At 39.1% G+C, this 20,884-nt stretch overlaps 1 protein-coding gene across 5 annotated transcripts; it reads right to left on the reverse strand.

The window, feature by feature from the left end:
- Nucleotides 1–669: 669 nt before the first annotated feature.
- ungb (uracil DNA glycosylase b) lies at nucleotides 670–7,780 on the reverse strand. Of its 5 annotated transcripts, none has more exons than XM_017721162.2 (7): nucleotides 7,716–7,780; nucleotides 7,044–7,278; nucleotides 5,967–6,062; nucleotides 5,776–5,873; nucleotides 4,125–4,213; nucleotides 2,327–2,505; nucleotides 670–1,148 (listed from the first exon to the last, which is right to left on the reverse strand). In XM_017721162.2, the coding sequence occupies exons 2-7, from the start codon at nucleotides 7,230–7,232 to the stop codon at nucleotides 1,008–1,010; spliced, it is 792 nt and encodes a 263-aa protein (XP_017576651.1). In that variant the 5' UTR covers nucleotides 7,233–7,278; nucleotides 7,716–7,780; the 3' UTR covers nucleotides 670–1,007. The 5 variants fall into 5 exon arrangements, with proteins under 5 accessions (XP_017576651.1, XP_037389198.1, XP_037389199.1 ...); XM_037533301.1 differs by having other exon boundaries at nucleotides 7,044–7,281; nucleotides 7,716–7,770; XM_037533302.1 differs by having other exon boundaries at nucleotides 7,044–7,257; nucleotides 7,716–7,763.
- Between the last annotated feature and the right edge of the window lie 13,104 nt (nucleotides 7,781–20,884).

Consider the following 20,884-nt stretch of genomic DNA (forward strand, 5'->3'; position numbering starts at 1 on the left):
TCTGCATCCCCACAAGTGCGAGAATGTTGTTTATCAGACATTGCGCCAGCAGATGGGGAAGACAGAAAATTCTCTCCAAAACAGCTCCTCTGTTATCCTGACCAAAAGTTTAGTTGATAATCAATTATTAGTTGATCAGAAAGATCTTTGCCAATCTTTTAATGTACAGTTTCATATAGCTGCTCATACATTTGAAAACATTGACAGAAACCTGCTTTAGAATCAGTTGAATTTCACTTCTACTGCTACTCAAAGCCACAGTCTCTTGACATTCCAGACTCTCTCTCCATAATAGCTTAAGCTCTCACTGCCATCAAGCCATAAATATCTACAGGTTTAGACCTCTGTATTTTCAGCATTTTCAATCTTTCTGTTTTATCTCATAGAACTTCCAGTATCTAGAAAACAGCTCGTTATCCTGCTGCATAAAGGAGATCTACATAACTACAGACTGATCTCAAAAGGTTTGTGTTTAGCTACAATGTTAGAATCTTTAGTGAATAGCCAATTGACAAGCCAAAGGAAATAATAATTGACTTCAGGATGCTACATACCCCACTTACAATCCATGGTAATGGTGTGGAGTCAGTGAGCGGCACCAAGTTTTTGGGAGTGCATATCATGGACAAGCTAACATGAACAACACAGAATGCTAGAATAGTTTTCTCTGGGATAGAAATTGGTGTTGCTAAATACATTTAGACCATAAATTACACACAAATCTCAGTGAAATAATCCTAAAGAATAGGATGATAAAGGCTATGTTCATATAAAAAGTAAGGATGTAAAAACTTTACAGTCAAGGACAGAAGGACAAGGTAGGGTCAAAGCTTTTCCAAATTAGACCACAAGTGGGCACATTGCAACCAAATTACACAATTTCACAAAACAGTTGAAAAAAACTATTTACTGGACAATACCATATAGAAAATACACATTTTGTACACACACAAGTGTTCAGTATTTTATAACACATCAGAATAAAAATTGGTCTAGAACTACTGTAATCAGAGTGCATTCCAATCAACTGGCATCTTTCCAGATGCCTTAAGAAAAGTATTGGTTTTTGAGAAGTGTCTACATCCGAAAAAGCCCAGTTGAGCAGAGTATGGTGATGGATGAGACGTCTCCAAGACATGATGCCGAGTCTAAAAAAAATTGTAACATTGTAATCACATGTAATCACGAACAGCTGAAAGCAAATTTATACATCTGAAACTGAATAGATCTGATTATTACTATGAATAACAAACACCTCTTCATCATGGTTAAAGACATAGCTATAGTAGCTGAGGTATTTTAATCTGACTTGGGATTTCCAACTCATGTCAAATGGATTGCTGTGGATTTTTTTGGATTTTTTTTTTTGACACTACATGTGTAGTTGTTAATATAATTAAAATCCTTTAAAAATCTCAAGGATTGAATACAATTCCTGGAAACAAAATCTTAGCCTATTGACTGCAAAATGATGAAAAATGATTGACCCTCTCAGCCAATTGTCTCCAAACATTCATTCCTCTGTCAAGTGAAGGAAAAACTTCCACAGGAGAACACCTCAACCTGCAGTGAGTATGGCACTTGCAGTAAATTAGTCAGAATTATTCGTCTTAGGTGAAATGATGTTATTGAGGAATGTAAAATATTTCATACATGCTAAGCTAATCATCTGGAGGGCAATGTTCTTGTTTTATTCTTGAAGTTGAAGAATTTTAATTTAGCTTTGTAATTTACCTACTGATTCTTAGCTTGATTAATCAGACTTAACAGGACTGTGCAGTGCTCAGATTTGTGACTAAAACATCATGTGTTAAATAGTACACATTGCATTCTTTGTGTTGTTTCATTAAAATTTGGTGACCTTGTGTAAAAGTCCTCCTCAGCATGTAACATTGCTCCAACGTTAGCTTTAACATTAGTTAAGTGCGTCAAGAGCAAAAAAACGCTTTACGTCTATGTTTGACTCTTATTGTGCAATGTATGCTAGCCATTTCTACCAAGAAACAGCTAATTGTCAGTATTGTTTCTATGTTGTGCAATCTACTCCCATAATCAAAACAGCAGGCAGCTATATTTTAAGATGTAGCAGCAGCAGCATTGCACTATTATAAACCCTGAGAAGGTACCAGGTAGCCTGAGCTGAAAGTTTGGTGGACATGGGATGTTCTCAGAATTTAGCCAATGGTCAATTCCTTGAATTTCCTTGAATCTTGGCAACCTAAAGAATGCCTGCACAAAGGACTGTACAACAAATAATACTAACAACATTTTAGACTGTTACTTTTGAAACAGCCAAGAATTTTTACATCTGTCTCTGTGAACTTACTCTATCAATGACTGCACCTTTGCTCTGAGCATAAGCTCCCCACAGCAAAAAGACAAGACTTCTTAAACTCCTGCTGAGGGCCAAAACTACAGCATCAGTAAAGAGCTCCCAGCCCTGACCATGGTGCGAGGTGGGCTGTCGCTCTCTAACAGTCAGCACAGAGTTCAGGAGCAAAACACCTAAGAACAAAAATGGACATTTTTGAGAAATAGACAAAACCGAAAACAGAAATAAAGCCTTGGAAGGGACCTGAAGATAGTAGTTAAGCACTGAATAGCTGCAGGGTTTGATGGTTTGGCCAAAAATCAAATGTGCTAAATTTTCCTACCTCAAATGTAATTAATTTTTGGTGTCCAAAGCTTGCTTTTTTAGTTCTGCACTGCAGATCTAAAGCCAATGTAGCTAATAGGTAATAGACGTTTGACCACCAGGTGGTATCATCATGCAAACTGCAAGCTTTAAATCATCACTGACTTAGTTCAAACTGCAGTGAGCTGTTACATACTCTCAACTGGATGTGGTTATGTGGTTTCTGACATTGTATGGCATGACAAAAAATGAACAAATTATCTACAAAATTCAGACCATAAGCTGGATACTACTACTGTTTTAAACTATGGGACATACCCATTTTTTTTAGATAATAGTATGTCAAATGGTGTTATAAACCAAGTAAGCAAGTTTATGCAGTTTTAACAATGCTAAACTGGGGCTGTATTACAGAGACTTCTTTTTGTCTTAACTTAAGATCTGACAGGTCTTATTTGACAAGATAAGATTTTTCACAAATTCGTATTATAGAAGCAAATCATAATTTAGGAATCTTATTATACAAAATTTTATCTTAAGTTAGTAAATCTCAACTTACTCAAAGTTGACAATCAACTGGCATGTCTGTTACCTAGCAATTAACTGTATGCATACCGCTGAAACATAAATACATGATCAAAATCATCAAGTTATTTAGCCCCACTGCTAACTATTTTACCTGTATAAATATTGTAACACCACTTTGTACTGTTAATCAGACCTGCTCTGTAGTTGCTGCTCTGCAGTTTTCCTTCCCGAAACACTATCCGACTCTGCTAATGCTATTCCTCCTAATAAACAGCAACACGTTCAACCCTTCATTATTCATCAACATGCTGTAATATTTTATCTGATGAGTCTTCATCAACATTAATACACAAAGGTAAAAAGAGGGGATGGTGGAGATCATGTCTGCAGTGTCTGGGATTTTAAAACACTTTAAAAAAAACTCATTAGACAAAGCGCCGTTTTCAATGCAGATAAATGTAACATAATTATTACCTCTGGGATTGTCTTACAGTTAGGACAGAATTTAGGAAACTTTGTGTAGTTAGGATGTTTCTGTAATACTGTTTATTTATCTGGAGTTAAGATATATCTACTTAGAAACTGGTGTTCTGTAATAGCTTCTGTGCTAAATTCGGTCTTAATTGAAGTTGTCAAGGTAATAAAGCAGATACGATTTCTGTAATATGGCCCTCATTGTACACAAATTAAAACCAAACTTTTGACACCAAACTATGTTACCTGACAGACTACATTTGGAGGAAAACTGTATATATTAATTTTCTGACCAATAGTAGTTCAAATATGACAATAAGACACTGCAATATCTGTAATTATGCATATAGGGGACTCACATAAAATGCTGATTAGTCATAACACTTCTGTAGCAGCCTGTTTGTTGATAGTTTGGTCTAGATTTAGGGGTTTGATGTCCATGTTTGTATAACACTATAATGGATGTAATTTAACAGAATATACTAACCCTGTTTAGCCCATCCTGTCAGGTCCCCATGACCAGGGTGCTGGAAGTTCTCAATATCTATTGCTAGTTCAGTGAAAATGTTTTCCAAGCTGAAACATATAAACAATAATGCAGATTTGAATTGTAGCTTGTTTGTTATTGGCATAACCTCACATAAAAGATGTAGGATTATTTGTTTGCAAAAACTTGTGCTGTGCAGTGCTAAGAAACTTTAAAAAGGCCTAAGATGTTTTAACAATTTGTTGATGCTAAATGCATGTTTATCAATGCATTTAGTTGGTAACTGAAATTTGAACTCCCTAAACTACAAAGGCCTATATATGAGCCCAAACTGTTTTTGTCATAAATACACATCTTACACATTCTTTTAATAGTGATTACAGAATAATTCATAGCAGTTAGTGAATAATAAACATTTAACACTAATAACTGAATAAGCTTTCCTTATAAAGGGTTAACTTCACATTCAAATAAAGACAAACTGTTATTTTTAACATGCTTTTTTAACATGCTGTCACAGACTTCACCTCATAAGTTAGGACAGCGTATCACTTTTGTTGCAAGGTTGGCCATTTGCACGACAAAGAGAGAATATTGTAACAAGGAACAGACTTAGTAATGCACTTGAAGCCTTAGCTAGGCCATAGCTTCAGTAAGCTAATTAGGTATGTTTGCTAAGTCCAAGCTACAAACTCTGTGAAAAATTGTTTTGTTTAGCTTAAGCTTCAAGATTAAATCGGTGTTATACTACCTTTCTTTTGTTGTTGCTCACTGTGCAACCCTTAGCTTGCTAAATAACAAGCTTAGCAGAGTATAACAGATGGAGTGGTTTGCTGCATACAATTGTCCTAAAGTATTTATTTAGATACTTAGCCATTGGTAAACTTTTGTTTCAAATAAATGCAGCCTGGTTTGACATTTTGTTTTCTAACACCATGAACTTAATATAAAGCCCAATTTGAATGTACAAACCAGATGTTATAAAGACACTTGCACTACGTTTATAGCTAAATATTACATTTTTTTTTTATTGTTGTGTTGCCCTAGGTAACAACTTATTTGTTATTTTTCTTTATGGGGTTTGAAAAGGTGCAAACTGCATCAGATTGCAAAGATTTCCCAGCCAATTCTGCTGTTGGCTACAGTTACATGTTATGTGTTGCATGTTAACCCATATTCCCTTCAACAAGTCATCTAACAAACTTCACTTGAATTGCCTTTAAAATCCTGTTAAAATATTTCTTTGGTATTATTTAGCAAACATTGTCATAATTTTTACCTAACAATTTACCAAGCGCTCTTCATCTCTAAGAATTAAACAGATGTGTAACTAATATAAAATAAATAGCCTCTCTTCTAATTGGCTGCTCTCTACTGTGCCTCATTCAAAAAGTACTCAGAGCTGAAACTCTCTTAAGAACTTCAAAATGAATAGTCGAAGCTAAACTACTGTAGGCTGAATAGGTGGATGTACATAAATGAGTTGGTTCTTGGGACATCACAAAAACAATACATAATGGACTGTTTCTGTGGGAGTATGGGCTGGGTACTAAATGGTACATTTTTAAACTTTAACAATGTTTGCATAGTACTTCAAACTCCTTTATTTTAAAAAATATGAAGGAAATTTAAAGTTATTTTAAACGTGTACCTTGGAGGTGGTAGAGCAGGTCTCTGTACACTGAAGCATAAGCCATGGGCCTGACCTTTCCTGGGATATGGATCTTGGCCAAGGATGACTACTTTTACCTGAGGCCCCAGAACAATACACATCAGTAACTCATCTGAGCTCTTAGCCAGCTTGAACCATTTCTGCGTTTCATTCTGCGTTTAAAAACTTACATCCTCAAATGCACACACATTTGTCCAAAGGAATACTTGCTCTGCACTTGGGTAGATGGCAAATCGTTTTCTCTCCACAGCAATAAAATGCATCAGCTAAAGGGAGACAAAGAAAAAGAGAGAAAAAACATACACTAGTTTTTACATTCAGAAATGCTTGGTAATTATTTACAAATGTACACATTTAAATTTATTCAGGTCTGCTTAAGATATTTACATTTAACTCCTAATCCCTTTTGGAGTATAAATCTATTATGTATTCACATCTGTTTTATTCAAGTTTTAGTACAGTGCTCAAATAAAGACATACTGTCTGTTTTTTAACATGCTCTCACAGGTTTCACCTCATAATTTAGGAGAACATACCACTTTTGTTACAAGGCTGATCATTTGCAGGACAAAGGGAAGATATTACTACAAGAAACAGACATATAATAATGCACCTGCAGCATCAGCTAGGCCATAACTTCAGTAAGCTAATTAGCTGTGTTTGCTAAGCCCAAGCATAAACATACGCTCTGAGAAAAATAGTTTTGTTTAGGTTAAGTTTCAGGTTTAAATCTGTGGTGTACTTCCTTCCTTTTGTTATTATTCGCTATGCAGCCCTTAGCATGCTAAATTACAAGCTAGCAGAACATAACAGATGGTGTGGTTTGCAACAAACAATGGTCCCAAAGAATATTTGGACACTTAGCCATTGGTAAACTTGTGTAAACTTGAAGTTAACATAAAGCCCTATTTGAATGTGCAAAACAAATATCATAAAGACCCTTGTACTATGTATTATGTTTTCAAATCTCTCTTATTCAAGTTTTAGTATTTTATTTTATACCAAAATGATTACAAAAAAAGCAATAGCAATTTTTTTCTTCTAAATTTGATGAAAGATGTTGGATGTACTAAGATTTTTCTGTGCAGTTTAATAAGAAACTCAGTACATCAAGAATTTTTAGATCTAATATCTTTTACTGAAGTTTTTGTTATACTCTACCCACCTCTGCTTATGATTCATCACTATTTTCAGTAAAGTCAGTCGAGGCTGTGAAGTAAAAAGTATGAAAATGTGTTCTTGTATACCTTGGTGAAGTAAGGTTTGGTGAACTCATCCCCAATGTGTTTTCGCCAGGTCTCTCCAATGGGCACGGGAACATTGCGGGCAAATAGCCTGTCCAGTGCTGCCTGCCTGTTCTGTTCTATTTGCTTTAACTGTTCAGCACTGAGCTGTGGTCCATTGCTACAAAGTCCCTCTTTTGTTATTGATTCCATTTCCCAAAGAAAACATCCATCAAATCTACATGTAAAAAAAAAACAACTGCTACAAAGCATTAATCATGCCACACATTCAATCAGATGGAGTTATCATATAGAGCCTTGTTTGACCAAAATATAAAATGTAATTAAAATTAATATCAGCATAGTCTCAGTTTGTCTAACAAGCCCCTTGCTAGTTACTATGCAATTTTTCATGTCCAAAAGTTATATTTGCAATGTTTATAATAAAAGGAAAGCAAAGTATGCAATATTAAATGCCTTTAAAATCACAACATTCTTGCCAAAGTGGTGCCCCATATTTCACATAACATAAAATTAAATCATTAACAATTTTAAGCTGTAGATGAAGCATTAGATAAAATGGTAGCAAAATAAATACATAAAAAATATAAAAACAACAAAGGGGAATAAACTAGACTTGCAGTGGAAAAAAAGACTGGTGATAGAAATAATGACAAATTTAGGTTACATAAATACCTTCTGACATCAGTGCTTCAAGTTAGCAGGCTATTTCTTCTGCAGAACGTGCATGTGTCTCGGGGAGTTTCTTGCACCCAGCACTGCAGCAAACATGTGGTATGCAAATCTGTTTGCTCTGCAAAATGCAAAACTGATTGGTTAAAATTAGTGAAAGTGAAACTTCAAGTTAGTTCTGAAATAACATTGAGGTTTAAACCCATAGCTGTAACTGTTAATTTCTCAGCTTACCCTAGTCCAGTGTAAGCTTTGAAAAATGGGTTTAAAATGACTACAGTGTTAGTTTGTAAGTGTGTACCACATCCTAGGTGGCAAGCTAAAGTCAAAGTGAAAGCCAAAGATCAAGCTGTCATGTCAAACCATATAAATCTATGTTGAGGAACCCTATAATGGAATGTGTAACATCTGTATTTGGGATATAATTCGGTTTACACACTTCTTCATGAATTGGGATGCTAATTCCTTATAATTAAAAAAAATCTCTTTAAAAATCCACACTAGAGACTCTTTCTATCTACATTCCTCGAGTCCTCGAGTAAACTTGCAGATTCCTGTAGGACTGGAGTCCAACATAATTCAGTGATTTCCCTGCTCAAAAACAATTGCTAAACCTTCCCATTAACAGACAAATAAGTGTGTTTGAGGCAAGGAAATAACCAAATTGACTAACTGAAACTGACTGTAAACTGAAGATCCCTGCCCAGCATTCTAAAATGTAGCCTGAGTCTGTCCAAGTCAAGATTATTATGATAGCCTCTTTTAAAAATTTAATCTAGCACAGACTGTTTCATTACACATTGACTGGTTCAGTCAATTATACACCTTTAGCAGAAAAGCTCCTATATAGTGCCAAAAATGGGTTGTTTGGCTTGTAACAACAGTGGAACTCTTTTTCATGCTATAAAGAATCCTTTTCAAAAGCATTTCTAAAAAGAACCACATTCTTCATTGATCTGAAGAATCCTTTCATGATGCAAAGAACCCTTTAATCATGCAAAGGGTTACTGGAGTGTTGATGGTTCTATATAGAACCATTTTCTTTAGTAAAGAACTCTTGAAGCATAATCTTTTTTAAGAGTGTAGATGATAGCTAGACAGAAGAAAGTGGCAGTTAAAACCATTGCATTGTTTTCCTCCGGGACGATAAACTTGTGAAGTGTTACAGCAGCTTCCTGTTTTCAAAACTAAGACTATATTGAGCAGCAGAGTTCATGTGGGCTGAACTGAACTATTTAATAACTAAAAAAAAAAACACACACATTCTTCAGCTCCTATGCTGATAAATGCTGGACGTAGTCAGAAATTCCACTGCAGTACTCAGTACTTAAGTAGATTTTCATCCTGCTTCTTTTGTATTTCTACTCAAGCTGTTTCCTTCCTTACAATCACAAGCCATGTCTTAAGGGTATGTAAATGAATATAGCTGGTCAATTGACAAAATGTTTACACACACACATTTTCTGAAACTGCTTATCCTTCGGAGGCACAGGGTGGGTGGGTGTGCTGGAGCCTATCCCAGTGGTCATTGGGTGGAAGAGAGTATACACCCTGGACAGATCACCAGGCCATCGCAGGGCAGAGAAACTGACACATACATTCACTCACACATTTACTCCTAGGAGCAATTTAGTGTGTCCAATTGGCCTGACATGTCTTTGGACTGTAGGATGAAACTGGAAACCCATGCAGACGCGACGAGAACATGCAAACTCCACAAACTCGACCTTGGTCGCCTGGCTACGAATCAAACCTAGGCCCTTCTTGCTGTGAGGCGACAGTGCTACCGCCTGAAAAATGCTTATAAATTAACTTATTTATTATGTATATACAAATATAAGATATCCATAGTCTCTAGCAGGACTATGTTTGACAGGCTCTTGGCTGCTGGTTACTATTGACAGCCAGATGTCTCAAAATCTGGTGCATTTATCCAAAAGTATCCAAGTGAATTCAGCTTTTTTAACATGCACCCACTGCTGACACAGGTGTTGAATTGCAACACACAGCTTAGCCTTAATAGTATAGCACTGACCAATAGAATGGGTCACTCTGGAGCAGTGCCAAGCATCAGCTTAAAAAACAGTATTGGGCTGTGGAGCAGTGGAGCTGTTTTTCTCTGGAGCTTCATCTAATTCCTTGTGAAAAAAATGTTTATTTTAATATGATAGTAGTCTACATAAACTATATATTGGATGCTCCAAGTATATATATTTTTACTTTAAATGTTTACCTACTAAATATGTGCGTCCTAGGAGCACGTGGTACTGCTGTGTTACAAATGTACTACAAATATACTTCGCTGAAGTATACTTAAAAAACTATTTTATTTTGAAACAGTGCTTTATTAAAATTTGCTTTCAATGAACTGTGCTTTTATGCTTACATATGTTCACAAAAATAAACATGTGCTTCATCAAATTATGCTTACAATGCATTGAATGATGAATGAATGAATGAATAAATGTTTATTATTTTACAACCCCATTTCCAAGAAAGGACACAATGTAAAATCCATCCATCCATCCATCCATCCATCCATTATCTTCCGCTTGTCCGGGGTTCGGGTCGCGGGGGCAGCATCCTAAGCAATGAAGCCCAGACCTCCCTTTCCCCAGCCACTTCCACCAGCTCTCCAAGGGGGATTCCGAGGCGCTCCCAGGCCAGCTGGGCGATATAGTCGCGCCAGCGTGTCCTGGGTCTTCCCCGGGGTCTCCTCCCAGGTGGACACGCCTGTGACACCTCCCGAGGGAGGCGTCCAGGAGGCATCCTAACCAGATGCCCGAACCACCTCAGCTGGCTCCTCTCGACGTGAAGAAGCAGCGGCTCTACTCCGAGTCCTTCCCGGATGACTGAACTTCTCACCCTATCTCTAAGGGAGAGTCCAGACACCCTGCGGAGGAAACTCATTTCGGCCGCTTGTATTCGCGATCTTATTCTTTCGGTCATTACCCAAAGCTCATGACCATAGGTGAGGGTGGGAACGTAGATCGACCGGTAAATCGAGAGCCTTGCCTTATGGCTCAGCTCTTTCTTTACCACAACAGACCGGTAAAGAGCCCGCATCACTGCTGACCCAGCACCAATCCGCCTGTCAATCTCCCGCTCCCTTGTACCATCACTCGTGAACAAGACCCCGAGATACTTGAACTCCTCCACTTGAGGCAAGAGCCCATCCCCGACCCAGAGAGGGCTCTCCACCCTTTTCCGCCTGAGAACCATGGTCTCGGATTTAGAGGTACTGATTCTCATCCCAGCCGCTTCACACTCGGCTGCAAACCGATCCAGCGAAAGCTGAAGTTCGCGGCCTGATGTCTCCAATAGGACCACATCATCTGCAAACAGCAGTGATGTGACCCTGAGGTCACCAAACCGGACACCCTCCATCCCTTGACTGCGCCTAGAAATTCTATCCATAAAAATTATGAATAGAATCGGTGACAAAGGGCAGCCCTGACGGAGTCCAACTCTCACTGGGAACGAGTCTGACTTACTGCCGGCTATGCGAACCAAACTCCTGCTTTGTTTGTACAGGGCCTGAATGGCTCGTAGCAAAGAGCCATGTACCCCGTACTCCCGAAGCACCTCCCACAGAATACCCCGGGGAACACAGTCGAATGCCTTCTCCAGATCCACAAAGCACATGTGGACTGGTTGGGCAAACTCCCATGAACCCTCCAGAATCCTGGAGAGGGTGAAGAGTTGGTCCAGTGTTCCACGACCAGGGCGGAACCCGCACTGTTCCTCCTGGATCTGAGGTTCGACTATAAGCCGGACTCTCTTCTCCAGTACCCCTGCATAGACCTTGCCAGGGAGGCTGAGGAGTGTGATTCCCCTGTAGTTGGAACACACCCTCCGGTCCCCTTTTTTAAAAAGAGGCACCACCACCCCAGTCTGCCAATCCAGTGGCACCGCCCCCGATGTCCACGCAATGTTGAAAAGGCGTGTCAGCCAAGACAGCCCCACAACATCCAGAGCCTTGAGGAACTCAGGGCGGATCTCATCCACCCCTGGAGCCTTGCCACCAAGGAGCTTCTTAACTACCTTAGCGACTTCGGCCTCAGTAATGGACAAGCCTATTCCCATGTCCCCAGACTCAGCCTCCTCACTGGAGAACGTGTCGGTGGGATTGAGAAGGTCCTCAAAGTATTCCTTCCACCGCCCAATGACATCTTCAGTTGAAGTCAGCAGCACACCATCTCCACTATATACAGTGCTAGTGGCACACTGCTTTCCCCTTCTGAGTCGCCTGACGGTTTGCCAGAATCTTTTCGGAGCCGACTTAAAGTCAGTTTCCAAGGCCTCACCAAACTCCTCCCATACACGGGTTTTTGCCTTGGCAACAACTGAAGCCGCAGATCGCTTGGCCTGTCGATACCTGCCAGCTGCCTCTGGTGTCCCACAGGCCAACCATGCCCGGTAGGACTCCTTCTTCAGCTTGACGGCATCTCTCACCTGGGGTGTCCACCACCGGGTTCGAGGATTACCGCCCCGACAGGCACCAACTACCTTACGGCCACAGCTACAGTCAGCCGCTTCAGCAATGGAGGAACGGAACATGGCCCATTCTGAGTCAATGTCCCCCACCTCCCCCGATATCTGGTCAAAGTTCTGACGGAGGTGTGAGTTGAAGATCAATCTGACAGGTTCTTCTGCTAGACGTTCCCAGCAAACCCTCACTATGCGTTTGGGCTTGCCTGGTCTGACCGGCATCTTCCCCCACCACCTGATCCAACTCACCACCAGGTGGTGATCAGTTGACAGCTCAGCTCCTCTCTTTACCCGAGTGTCCAAAACACATGGCCGCAAGTCCGATGACACGACTACAAAGTCAATCATTGAACTGCGGCCTAGGGTGTCCTGGTGCCATGTGCACTTATGGACATCCTTGTGTTCAAACATGGTGTTCGTGATGGACAAACTGTGGTTTGCACAGAAGTCCAAAAACTGAACACCACTCAGGTTCAGATCAGAGAGGCCATTCCTCCCAATCACACCCCTCCAGGTCTCACTGTCATTGCCCACGTGAGCGTTGAAGTCCCCCAGTAGGACAATAGAGTCTCCAGGAGGAGCACTTTCAAGCACCCTTCCCAAGGACTTTAAGAAGGCTGGGTACTCTGAACTGCTGTTCGGTGCATAAGCACAGACAACAGTCAGGACCCGTTCCCCAACCCGAAGGCGTAGGGAAGCTACCCTCTCGTCCACCGGAGAAAACCCCAACATACAGGCACCGAGTCGAGGGGCTATGAGAAAGCCCACACCTGCCCGCCGCCTCTCACCATGGGCAACTCCAGAAAAGAATAAAGTCCAGCCCCTCTCAAGGAGATTGGACCCAGAGCCCAAGCTGTGTGTTGAGGTGAGCCCGACTATATCTAGCCGGTATCTCTCAACCTCGCACACCAACTCAGGCTCCTTCCCCGCCAGTGAGGTAACGTTCCAAGTTCCAAAAGCCAGTTTCAGCAACCGAGGATCAGAACGCCAAGGCCCACGCCTTCAGACACTGCCCGATCCACAACGCACCGAACCCCTACTACTGCCCCTCCCATTGGTGGTGGGTCGATGGGAGGGGGGACTCATGTAACTCCTTCGGGCTGGGCCCGGCCGGGCACCATGAGTAAATGCCCGGCCACCAGACGCTCGCTGGCGAGCCCCTCCCCCAGGCCTGGCTCCAGGGTGGGGCCCCGGTAACCCTGTTCCGGGCAGGGTACACAAGTCCTGTTTTTCTGTCTTCATAGGGGTTATTATGGATCACACTTTGTCTGACCTGTCACCTAGGACCAGTTTGCCATGGGAGACCCTACCAGGAGCTTTTGCTCCAGACAACATAGCTCCTAAGATCATTCAAGCACGCAAACCCCTCCACCACGATAAGGTGGTGATCCAAGGAGAGGACAATGTAAAATGTAAATAAAAATAGAATACAAAGATATGCAAACCATGTAAACCATACAGTATTTTAAAAAATACTACAAAGACAACATACAGTATCAAATATTGAAACAGAGAAATGTTATTGTTTCTTGAAAAATATATGCCCATTGTGAATGCCAAAAGCATATTCCAAAAAAGCTGGGACAGGGGCATGTTTACCATTGTGTTTCATCACTTCTTCTTTTAACTACACTCTGTAAGGGTTTGAGAACTGTGGAGACCAACAGCTGTAGTTTCGAAAGGGAAATGCTTTTCCATTCTTGTTCACAGTTCAGGGTCTCTTTCATCATATTTTATGTTTCATAATGCACCAAATGTTTTTAGTGATGACAGATCTGGACCGCAGGCAGGTCAGTTTAGCCCTGGGCTCTTTTAATATGGTGCAATGCTGTTGTAATACATGTAGAATGTGGTTTGGGATTGTTTTGCATCAAGGCCTTCCCTGGAAAAGACGTCATCTGAATGGCAGCATATATTGCCAAAACATGTATATATTGTTCAGCATCAATGGTGCCATCATAGATGTGCACGTGGCCCATGCCATGTGCACTAATGTCCCCCCATACCATCATGAATTCTGACTTTGTTTGAGTGGTCTTTATCCCGGACGACACAGTGTCCATGATTTTCAAAAAGAATTTCACATGTTGATTTGAACCCTTTTCCACTTTCCCTCAATCTATTTTAAATGAGCTCAGGCCCAGAGAAGGTGGCAGCATTTCTAGATGCTGTTTATATATAATTTCTTCTTTGCATGATACAGTTTTAAGTAGCATTTGTGGATGCAGTGACAAACTGTTTTCACAGACAGTGGTTTTCATAAGTGTTCCTGAACCTATGCAGTGATTTCCACAGCGTTACACAAATTTACCAGCCTGAATTTCTCAGTTTCAACATTTGATGTGTCATCTTTTAAATACCTGTACAATCATTAATTCATATACCAGATAGAAATGTGAACATTTGTCTCACTCAGTGTTGCTCCCTCATTTTCTGTTGGATCCACATCACTGCTGGAATTTCTGTGAAGGTAGTATTGTCCCCTCTTTCACCCCGGTGTCGTGCAGGCGGCTGGCTTTTCTTCTTGCTTGTCATTTTGTCATTGGTTGAGTTGGAATCTGTTCCACTTCTTTGTGATCTCTTCATGACATTTGCTCACAATAAGAAAAAAACTGAAAATTATCTGACTTTTCCTTTAAAAAGGCACCCCTCAGTTCCTAACCAGCCAATCTGAGAGGAAATATTCAATAAATATACAAAATAATTTGTAAAAAGTGATTTGTCTAACTAAAAATTGCTGCCCACTACTTTTTTGGTTGATAATTTTATTAACCATTTGTCCATTACTTTTGGAAAATTTCATGTTGCATTGCAAAATCAGTTTAGCATAACACCAGTACAGTTATAAATGAATAAGTTTCTGAGCCTATACATGCAATTTAGAAACATTAAAAGCATGTTTTAAAAAGGTTACACATACATTTTATATATATATATATATATATATATATATATATATATATATATATATATATATATATATGGGGGACTGAAAATGAAAATTACAAATAAATGAACAAATAAAGTAATATATAAATATATGAATAAATTAATGAATAAATCAAATTTTTCCCCCTTAAAAATGTCATTAATTAAATGTAATTGTAAATATACAGTATTGGTAAGCTTGGTGAACCAGGCAGAAGCCACCGATTCCTAACATCTCTAGCTACATGACCAAAGCTATGCTAACCTTCTATTAAATATACGATGGCCTTGAGTGGGAGACCACTGGTAGACCTCCTGCAGGATGTAGCTGACCAGCTTGAAAACTTTAAGTATCTTCCATTCATATCTCTCAGGTAGATGAAATAACCAGTACGACTTGAACAAAATTAATTTAGCTTAATGAATAACTGATATTTAGACCACAATATTAACCTAAACTGAGCAAGTCAACAATAAGGTTTTCAATTCGTTTTTGTGCATCACAGGGGGTCGTAAACTCACCAGGTTCTACTCCGCCATCACATATGACACCCAGTTACCCAGTGGATGGTAGGTTTCTTAACATTTTTTGAAGTTGAATTGCCAAATGTGATGTGCACCTTAATTATGAAAATATAAAAATGCTACTTAAAAATGCTGACTTTTAATGACAGTCACATATTTTTTTCTTGTGTTGAATTTTAAAATGATCTCTGTAGATATGTCAACAAGAATACAATGGTGAGATAGTTGGACCACCTCAGAAATGTGTGTAACGCAGAGCGAAGAGGCGGACGCATACGCTGAAATAAGCAAGATTTATTAAGGGCAAATCCAGGGTCATACAGCCAACACGGATAGATCGAGGGGCAGACATAACATAAACCAGAATAAACACCAACACAACAAACATCCAACAGAGACCGAGACAAACAAAGACCAGCAAACACAAGAGGCAAACACGGGGCTTAAATACACAAGGATAACGAGGGTCAGGTGAAAACAATCGGGGCGGAGTAACCAAACAGTGGGCAGGACTAAAACCAAAACAAACGCACATGGACTAAACCAAAACACGAACACATGGACAGGACTGGGAGGGGCCAATCGTGACATGTGTCACATGTGGAGAAGAATTCCCTTTTTCACAAATCAAGGCTCACAGTGATGACTGCACAAGGTTTTGCTACCTAACAGCAGAAACATCACATTTGTAAGCACATTGATCTCATACTTCAGACAGGTGGTATAGCGAGGCATAATGAGTTCACTAAATCTCCCATCACAATCTCTTTGAAGTTTTTATTATAGGCCCAAATACTGCTCTTTTGATTCCAGAAAATCCCTCTAAAATCCAAAATATTGAGGTCAGCATGTCCTGGATATGGGTTCTAAAAAACTGAATTTAAATGTTTAAATATGACCATTTTTAAACTTTTGCTGTACTAGATTGTAGTCTTTTTGTTATTGGGTCTTACAACATATTAACACACTAACAAAAATCACAAAAAACAAAAAGATTCAAAGACATTCTAAATAAACAAGCAACTGGAAAACCACCAAGTCTTACCATGGACCTTGGAGGCAATGCACAGGACAGGGAAAGGGCAATCCTTACTTTTTATAAAACGGCTCATGTTGAGCGGGCTTCCCCTTTGTCATGCACACTGAAGGGTAGATTTCTTACTAACTTAAAAATGAACACAGAAAATTGTACCAAACTAATGTTTATCATTTAATTTCTGTCTGTACAAGGTGGGATAACAAAATATGCTTTGAATGAATGTGATAAATGAAATCACAAGGAAATGGATGAAAAAATGATAAATTCAGTTGCTGACTGTCCAGAGCCGGGACCAGGCAGCAGACAAACATCCTAAACCGACCATCTGCTTGCTGCCTTTAGATGTCACCTAGGTTGATATACTGAGACTGTTTCACTGCCCCGAATTAAACATAAACTTAGAAAATCTCAATCAGTTTGTTTAAATAACTTCATTAATATAAAAAAATCAGATCCAGTGTCTAACTGCAGCATCTCTGAACTAAGGTTTGTTTTTTTTTTAATATAAGATCACTCAACTCTAAGGCTCTCATTTTAAATGATACAATAACTTATCATAAACTTTATGCATTGTGTCTCACAAAAACATGGATTAAACCTGATTAATATTTTGCATTAAATGAAGCCACCCCTATAGGTTATAATTATGTACACAGCCATAGACTGTCTGGCAAAGGAGGTGGTATATGTGTCATTTATTTAATTAGATATAAATCAGAAACACAGTCTCACTTTCGATCCTTTTGAAATTCTTTTCATAAGCATAACCAATCCAACCACAAATAATAGTGTACTTACCCTAATTAGTATTTATAGGCCACCAGGACCTTATTCCTAATTCTTAAAATAATTCAGTGACTTTGTTGCAGACCTAGCAGTGAGCACCGAGAAAGTCATCTATCTTAGACTCTGTAGGCCTTACTCAAAATGTAATAGGGCCTACACATTATTGAAATCACACTTTAGATTTAGTTTTGACTCTAGGTGTTGACATACATAATTTGACTGTTCTTCCACAAACTTCAGTAGTTTCAGATCATTACCTAAGTTCATATATACTAAGTCTTAGTGAAAATGTATATACATCACCCTGTTATTGCATGAAGCATTCAATAACACCCAAATACAGCTCAACATTTTATTGAAATCCTTCCAGACTTATCAACTGTAGCTTTTCCTTCATCAGACCCCACAGAGCTAGTTAGATTAACAGACTGCCTAGAAAATACATTCCAATAAACCTTATATAACATTAGACCTATAAAAATTAAAATGATGCAACAGAAAAAGCTCTGTGGTACAATAATGAAACACACACCTTAAGACAGACAGTATGGAAATTAGAGCGCAAATGGCAACCAACCAAGCTGGAAGTATTTCACTCTGCTTGGAAGGACAGCCTTAGCAGGTACAGAAAGGCACTTATCAAAACACACTGAGGATACCTGTCCTCACTTATCAAAATCAACAAAAACAATCTAATTTTATTTAGCACAATCGCAAAACTTACCAAAAACCAGGATCTGAACCTCAAATACCTGCCAACTATAGCAGCAGTGATTTCATGGACTTTTTCAATAATAAAATCAAGAATATTAGACAAAAAGTTCAACCAGTACCCATAACCTACCCATCATCTGGTTTGGCTGAGACAACACAAAATGTGGTTAAAGAAGGAAGACTGGAAACATTTTGTCCATTTCAACAGTCAGAACTAAAAAAAAAATTCTGCAACATGTGCACTTGACATGATTCCAACAAACTTATTTAAACAAGTACTACCAGCTATAATTAAACCCATTTTAACAATAATTAATTCTTCGCTTAGCCTAGTCCATGTATCCAAATCATTCAAACTAGCAGTGATTAAACCTTTGATAAAGAAGCCAAATCTTGACCCCAGCTATAGAACTACTTCCAAATTACCATTTATTTCTAAGATTTTACAAAAAGCTGTAGGCCAGCAACTCTGCTCCTATCTACATAAGAACAACATTTATGAAAAATTCCAATCTGGTTTTAGGCCCCACCACAGCACAGAGACAGCTCTAGTTAAGATAACAAATGATCTTCTTCTTGCCTCTGATCAAGGCCATATATCTCTGCTGGTACTACTCGATCTAAGTGCAGCTTTTGACACTATAGATCACTCTGTTCTCTTGGATAGATTAGAAAACATGGTTGGAATCACATAAATAGCGTCATCCTGGTTCACATCCTACTTCACTGACCAGTTTCAGTTCATACAATTAAATAATGTATCATCTAATTATACAAAATATGGAGCTCCACAAGTTTCTGTTTTAGGTCCTCTGTTATTCACATTATACATGTTACCATTAGGCTTAGTTATAAATACACATGGGATTAGTTTCCAGTGCTATGCTGATGATACACAGATGTACATATCAGCCAAACCAGAAAATAAATCCAGATTTAATAAAAAAGAATATTGTGTAAAAGATATAAGACACTGGCATCTCCTCTGCAGGAATGCGATTGTTCGTTTATCCTGACTTCACACCCAAAGTAGCCAAAGCCAGGGCGGCTTTCAATGAGGTCTGCAAAAAATTGCGTACAATGGACGGGGTCAAATACGGCATTGTCTACCCTGCTCGACTTCGAATTACATTTGAGGGAAAGTCACATGAGTTTACTTCTGCAGGCGAAGCCGAACGATTCATAACCACGATGTCTGGGTGATGTAGCACCAGCTTTGTTAAGGCGCGATAGTCACATTCATTTATACTGTGCACTTATTGTTTACTGGGCGGCTTTGATATGCTTTAACCTAGTGTTGATTTGCGTATGTGTCGCAATATTTTGTTTGTTACTAGTTCCATTCATAAAATCGATGGCTGTAAGAATTTAGAATAGGTGGAGTGCACTATCTGAGTTCTTTCTCTTTCTCTTGTGCACATAGTTGTGTACAGGGTGCAATTATTTTATAATTGTTCATGGCTGTTTGAGCTCACTTTTAAATGTGTGTATGTGAGTTCGTACGGGATTTGTTTCAGAATTGTTCATATGCGGAGCCCAGACATTTTGTCTGGTGCTGTTCTATCGGAGGCGTGGCTCAACTGGGTTTGACTCCCTTTTGAGTTTAGTACTATGTTATGGGGTGTCTGTGTTCCTGTTGTTGTTGCGTGTATGCGGTGTTTTTTTTTTTTTCCCTCTTTTTATTTTATTTTATTTATTTATTTATTTATTCATTTATTTCTTCTCTCTCTCCCCTTTTCCACCACCACTTGTTTGGTGTTATCGGTTGCCACATTTACTATACTCAATTAAATGGCAGATTCTAATTTAAAGGCACCACTTGGTGGATATCCTATACGATTCTTGACTTGGAATGTGAGGGGATTGAATAACCCGATTAAACGTTTAAAAGTATCAAATCATCTGAGACATTTAAACACAGATGTGGCCTTTTTACAGGAGACACACCTCAACAATGCAGATCATCATAAACTGAACTTTCCCTGGGTTGGTTCATTCCAAATTTAACACTAAAATTAGAGGAGTCGCAATTCTAATTTAAAAAGGGATACAGTTTGTTCCGAGTAACATCTTTGCAGACATAGATGGCAGGTATTTGATTGTGCAGGGCCTCTTATTTAACACCCCCGTGTTACTTGTAAGTGTTTACGCCCCAAATTTTGATCATCCTAACTTCTTGCGTAAGGTATTTAAAGCTATACCATCTTTAAACAATCATTTATTATTTTTGAGCGGAGATTTCAATTGTGTAGTCGACCCAACCTTGGATCATTCATCCCTCCATGCTAGATCCAGTTCGGCAATGTCTCAGGTTCTTTTGGATTTCTTAACAGCTAACTCTATAGTAGACCCTTGGAGACTTAAAAATCCAGGTGCCAGGGTGTTTTCCTTTTACTCAAATCTCCATAAAAGTTACTCTCGGCTTGATTACATGTTCATGGACAGCTCACTTACTTGAAGTGTTACTTCCTCTAATTACCATTCAATTGTTATCTCAGATCATGCTCCTCTCACAGTTGATATGTAATTGCCCAGTTGTCCTCGTGTTTTGCCAGAATGGAGATTCGACCCCTTATTATTATCTGACTCTTCCTTCAACTCATTTATTTTATCGTCTTTAGATGACTTTGTTATGAATAATAAAAACGACTACTTCAGCTTCTCTTTAATCCCTGAAAGCATTCTTACG

Source organism: Pygocentrus nattereri, chromosome 23 (genome assembly GCF_015220715.1).
Source record: "Pygocentrus nattereri isolate fPygNat1 chromosome 23, fPygNat1.pri, whole genome shotgun sequence".
Lineage (NCBI taxonomy): Eukaryota > Metazoa > Chordata > Actinopteri > Characiformes > Serrasalmidae > Pygocentrus > Pygocentrus nattereri.